Here is a 4,824-nt window from a genome sequence, read left to right as displayed (position 1 = left end):
GGAATGGAGTCAATGGAATTGTAATAGATAAGCATGATATCGGGGGTGGGAGGGCAGTGGATGGGTTGTTTCTGTGTGAAGGGTGAAAAGGATAACTATTGCATTGTTCTGTACACCTGAAACTAACAATTAAAAAAATAAATAAAATTAATAAAAAGAAAAAAAATACTTAGACAAACCTTGGGATTAAGTAAGAGCTGTTTCCCCAAAGTGTTAAGAATACACTATGAGCTTCCTCCTTATAGGATCTATGTCTTTTGGTTTATCAGCAGCATTTCAATCAGACATAAACTTGTGAAGGTACTTAGAAAGTAAATAATTGTTAATATGTGTGTGTCCTTTAATTTTTTCCCCTAAATTTACTTACCATACTCAAAATTCAAGGAGATTTTTACAAAATGATTCTTTAAATATTTAGAAAGAATTACAGTTAATCTTGATCACCCTGGGGTTATAAATTCACATCATTGTTCTGTAGCCTTCCATTGTGCAAGAAGAAACAGACTGTCTTTTCAAACTATCTTCACGAAGGAGCAGCTCCCCAAACCGTTCTGCTCCTCAAACTTTTTCTCATCACAGCTTGTCTCCCTTTGAGGGACATAGAATCCATCTGCTTAGAGTTTTATATAACCTATATCAGGCTGTATTTAAGGCAAGGAAGACTTGCTGGTGAGTTATCAGCCCATCTCCTAATTGCCCATTTAGTTGGTTTTATCTATTATGACAGCACATTTGAGGAATTCTTCTGAAAACTCACCCAATAGCTGCCAGATGGTACCTGAAGATGAAGAACCCCTTTTCTTCCTCTAAATTTTCAACATACTGCCCTTTTTCAGGATCTTAACTTAAAACATATTAACAGCATTCTTAAATGAGCACTAATAAGAACCTAGGCGAATGGCTTTACCCCTTTCCTCTTCCAGGAGAGGAAACTTACCCACAAGGAGACAAGAGCTGATGACATCCCTCACCTTCTTCCTGGGTACAATGAAAGGGGGGTCCTCAATGAATAGCAATTTTATAGCAAATCAGCCAATTCCTGGACATTATCCCTTAACGAATACAGCTGGCACCATGGGGTTTGGGGAAGCAACGGCCTTTAACCATGTCACTGCCAAACAAATTTTTCAAGGCTATAAAAAGACTCCACTATGAACATAGNTGAGCATCACTCTGCCTTTGCTCTATCTAGCAAAGATTTTAATTATGCTCTTTGTCCCTATTGCTACTTCTATTCCACCAGAAGAGACGCAGCATCCTCCTTCGGATCTGCTTGGTTTTGATAGTGTAGACAATGGGGTTGAGCAATGGAGGTGTGAGAAAGTGCAGATAGGAGAGCAGTACAAGGCTGCATGGGGAAACCCACCTCCCAAATCGGTGGATCATGGATAGGCCAATCATAGGTGTGTAGAAGAGCAGCACAGCACAGATGTGGGAGACACAAGTGTTGAGGGCTTTGAGGCGCTCGGCCTTGGAGGCAATAGACAGCACTGTGTGGAGAATCAGCGCATAGGAGAGGACAATGAACACCGCGTCCACACCCAGCGTGGAGAGCACTACAAAGAGACCATAGGCACTGTTGATGTGGGTGTCAGCACAGGCCAGTTTCATGACATCTGGGTGCAAGCAGTAGGAGTGAGAGAGCCGGAAATTGCGGCAGTAAGGCAGCTGTTTCAGCATGATGGGGGCCGGGATGTCGAGACCGATGCTGCGCACCATGATGGCCAGTCCCATCCGGACAATCCGGGGACTCGTGAGAATGGTGCTATAGCGCAGGGGGTTGCTGATGGCCACAACGCGGTCAAAGGCCATGGTCAGCAGCACAGAGGACTCCATGATGGAGAAGCTGTGGATGAAGAAGAGCTGGGCCAGGCACACATCCACCGCCACCTCCCTGAGACCCAGCATGTAGATTGTGAGCATGGTGGGCAGTGTGGAGGCAGACAAGCCCAGGTCGGTCACTGCCAGCATTGACAGAAAGTAGTACATGGGCTGGTGCAGGGAGGGCTCTGACTTCACCACCCATAGGATCAGGCTGTTTCCTGCCAGAGATGCCACATACATGGCACACAGAGGGATGGAGAGCCAGGTGTGCACAGCCTCAAGGCCTGGGAGGCCTGTTAGGAAGAAAAAAGTGCCGGTGTGGTTGGAGCCAGACATGATGACCTGGAGGGGCAGAACTCCAGGCAGAGGTGCAATCACAGGCCCTGGAAACAAAGGAGTTGCTGGGTCAGAACCTGTTCTATAAACCAAGACATTATAACCGCCGCCCTCTCCNAGGCTAAACAAACTAGCTTGGATTAAAGCAAAATGCATGCTAAAGAAATGAAGTTCATGTGTGGTTACAGAGGTTTTCTTGGAGTATGTGTGGCCCATAGTGAATATGGAAGACAATAAAATAACAGTGTTTTCATAGACTTAGAGAAGGTGAGGGTTTAAAGGACACGGACTAGAGATCTCAAGGCCAAAGTCTGGAGGCTGTGAAGTCAAAAAGTGAGTATGCCTGAAAGACAGAACATTATGCTACAGATTTAGAGTCTGACAATAGAAATGTTGGTATATATTTGGTAGAGATTGTTGACATAGTAAATTTCATGGCTTTATAGATCTTTTCAACAGCAATATTAGATATTCATTTGTTTATTTGTTTCTTTCTTGTTGTCCCCTACTTCAACAACAATATCATTAAGAAAACAAAACACTGCAGGCAAAAACCTTGTTTGATTCGTAGCGTATCTCCCACTCCTCAAAAAGTAAAAAATAGAGTAGGTATTCACTAAATAACATCACCTTATCAAGAGTGATACATATACAGATGACAACAAAAAGTACTTTAATCGCTCTGTCCAAAATGAACTCTCTAAGACTATACAAACTTCTCTGGCCAAAATATATGAACCATTGGACTAAGAAATAATGAGAATACTTTATTATTTCAAAATTTTAATTTATTGAATAATTTGTGTTGTTCAATACATATTCATTCAAATAATAGAATAGAAATAATTATCCAACAAATATCCTGTATAATTCAGAAGAGTCAGTGGTGAAACAGTCTTTGTGGGCATTTGGAATATCAGCAAGCTCTTTGCTTTATGAAGCATTCTTTCTCTGTTAGGATATGCTCATTCATGTTATAAATTTGACTTGGGATTCTTCTGGTCCTTTTCTGATGAAGAGTTTCAGAATTTTATCTCGTATCTGTTTGTTTTTCACCACATACACAATGGGGTTCATCACAGGAGGAATGAGGAAATGCATGTTGGCCATGGTCACATAGATGTGGGAGGGAAGTTTGGGTCCAAAGCGGTGCAGTATAGACAGGCAGATCATGGGTGTGAAGAACAGGGTCACAGCACAAAGGTGGGAAATGCAAGTGTTGAGAGCCTTGAGGCGGCCACCGTAGGATGCAATGCTTAGTACAGTTTTTAGTATCAGAATATATGAAAACAAAATGAGGAGGAAATCAAGTCCCATGGTGGAGAGCAGTACAAATAGTCCATAGATGCTATTAATCCTAGTGTTGGTGCAGGAGAGCTTTATAATGTCGGGATGCAGGCAGTAGGAATGAGAAAGCACATTTGAGTGACAGAAGCACAGCCTCTTCAAAAGGATAGGAAGGGGCACCTGTATAGTCAAAGTTCTCACTACAATAGCCAGACCTATCTTGGCAATTACACTACTGGTAAGGATGGAGGAGTAATGCAATGGATGAGAAATAGCCACATAGCGGTCAAAAGCCATTGCCAGTATGGTAGCGGACTCAAAATCCTGGAAAGTGTGGATAAAAAACATTTGGGTGAAGCAAGCTGAGAAGGTGAGCTCTCCAGCATCCAGCCAGAAGATCCTCAGCATTGTGGGAAAGGTGAAGAGGGACAGACCCAGATCAGAGGCAGCTAGCATGGCCAGGAAGAGGTACATAGGCACCTGGAGGGTATGCTGTCGCCAGATAACTGCAACGATGGTCGCGTTGCCCACCAAGGTAATGAAGAACATGGCACAGAAGGGTATGGAGATCCAGAAGTGCACAGCCTCCAGCCCAGGTATGGCTGTCACCAGGAAGGTAGAGAATATTGAGTTGGTATTGTTGATAGGAAACATGATGCCAGAGCTGCATGCTTTTCCTAGAATAAAATGCATTGTCTCAGACACAAATGTTAAAATTCGACTTGAGCACTTAATTGGCTACTCATAATAGCTCTTGTTTTAAACTGACCCTAATATATACCTACTATAAAATTAAATGCTGTTTCCTAACACAGAGCATCTGAGCCTCTAGGCTACTTTTTTGATCAATTTTCCCAGATATTGTGACTTATTGAAGAGAAATGAAAGAAAAAGTACCTTTGGTATTTAATTTACCTGTCATTTAATTGATCTATTGATATTTTCAAATGAAATATTCAAAATAAATAATGTGCATTAACTACATTTCTTTTAAAAATTCATGCAAATTCACGCCTGCTATTTTAATTACAGTAGTATATCATTTCTTACTGCCTGGTCAACCTTGATACATATTAGACACTGCTACTCAAACTGTAACTCATGGGCGTGTTTTAATATCCTAATTTTTCTGCAATGGAATGAGTACAGAAAATGAAAATAAACATTTAGAAACTTATGCATTAATGTGACATAATATATCTGTGTTTCTTTAATTTAATAATAATTATCAGTGTACAGTAAGAGAATTGTATTTGGATGTTTTCTCATTTCTTTTTTCCTACATACCATTTTAGTTACATTTTACAAATAATTATTTTGTGACTGAAAATTTTAAAATGTACCTTTACTACATAGTTTATGAAACACTGTTACCAG

At 41.0% G+C, this 4,824-nt stretch overlaps 2 protein-coding genes across 2 annotated transcripts; both read right to left on the bottom strand.

Annotated features, from left to right (window-relative positions):
• Window positions 1-1,200: 1,200 nt before the first annotated feature.
• Window positions 1,201-2,160, bottom strand: LOC109396508 (olfactory receptor 51G2-like). Its single transcript, XM_019668368.1, has one exon. The coding sequence runs from the start codon at window positions 2,158-2,160 to the stop codon at window positions 1,201-1,203; it is 960 nt and encodes a 319-aa protein (XP_019523913.1).
• Window positions 2,161-3,129: 969 nt separating this feature from the next.
• On the bottom strand, window positions 3,130-4,101 carry LOC109396507 (olfactory receptor 51G2-like). The gene has a single exon (XM_019668367.1). It carries the CDS (start codon window positions 4,099-4,101, stop codon window positions 3,130-3,132), a length of 972 nt encoding a protein of 323 aa, XP_019523912.1.
• Between the last annotated feature and the right edge of the window lie 723 nt (window positions 4,102-4,824).

This window comes from Hipposideros armiger, unplaced genomic scaffold (assembly GCF_001890085.2).
Source record: "Hipposideros armiger isolate ML-2016 unplaced genomic scaffold, ASM189008v1 scaffold_525, whole genome shotgun sequence".
Lineage (NCBI taxonomy): Eukaryota > Metazoa > Chordata > Mammalia > Chiroptera > Hipposideridae > Hipposideros > Hipposideros armiger.
Note: the sequence above shows the minus strand (reverse complement) of the source record. Positions and strands in the feature narration are given on the sequence as shown.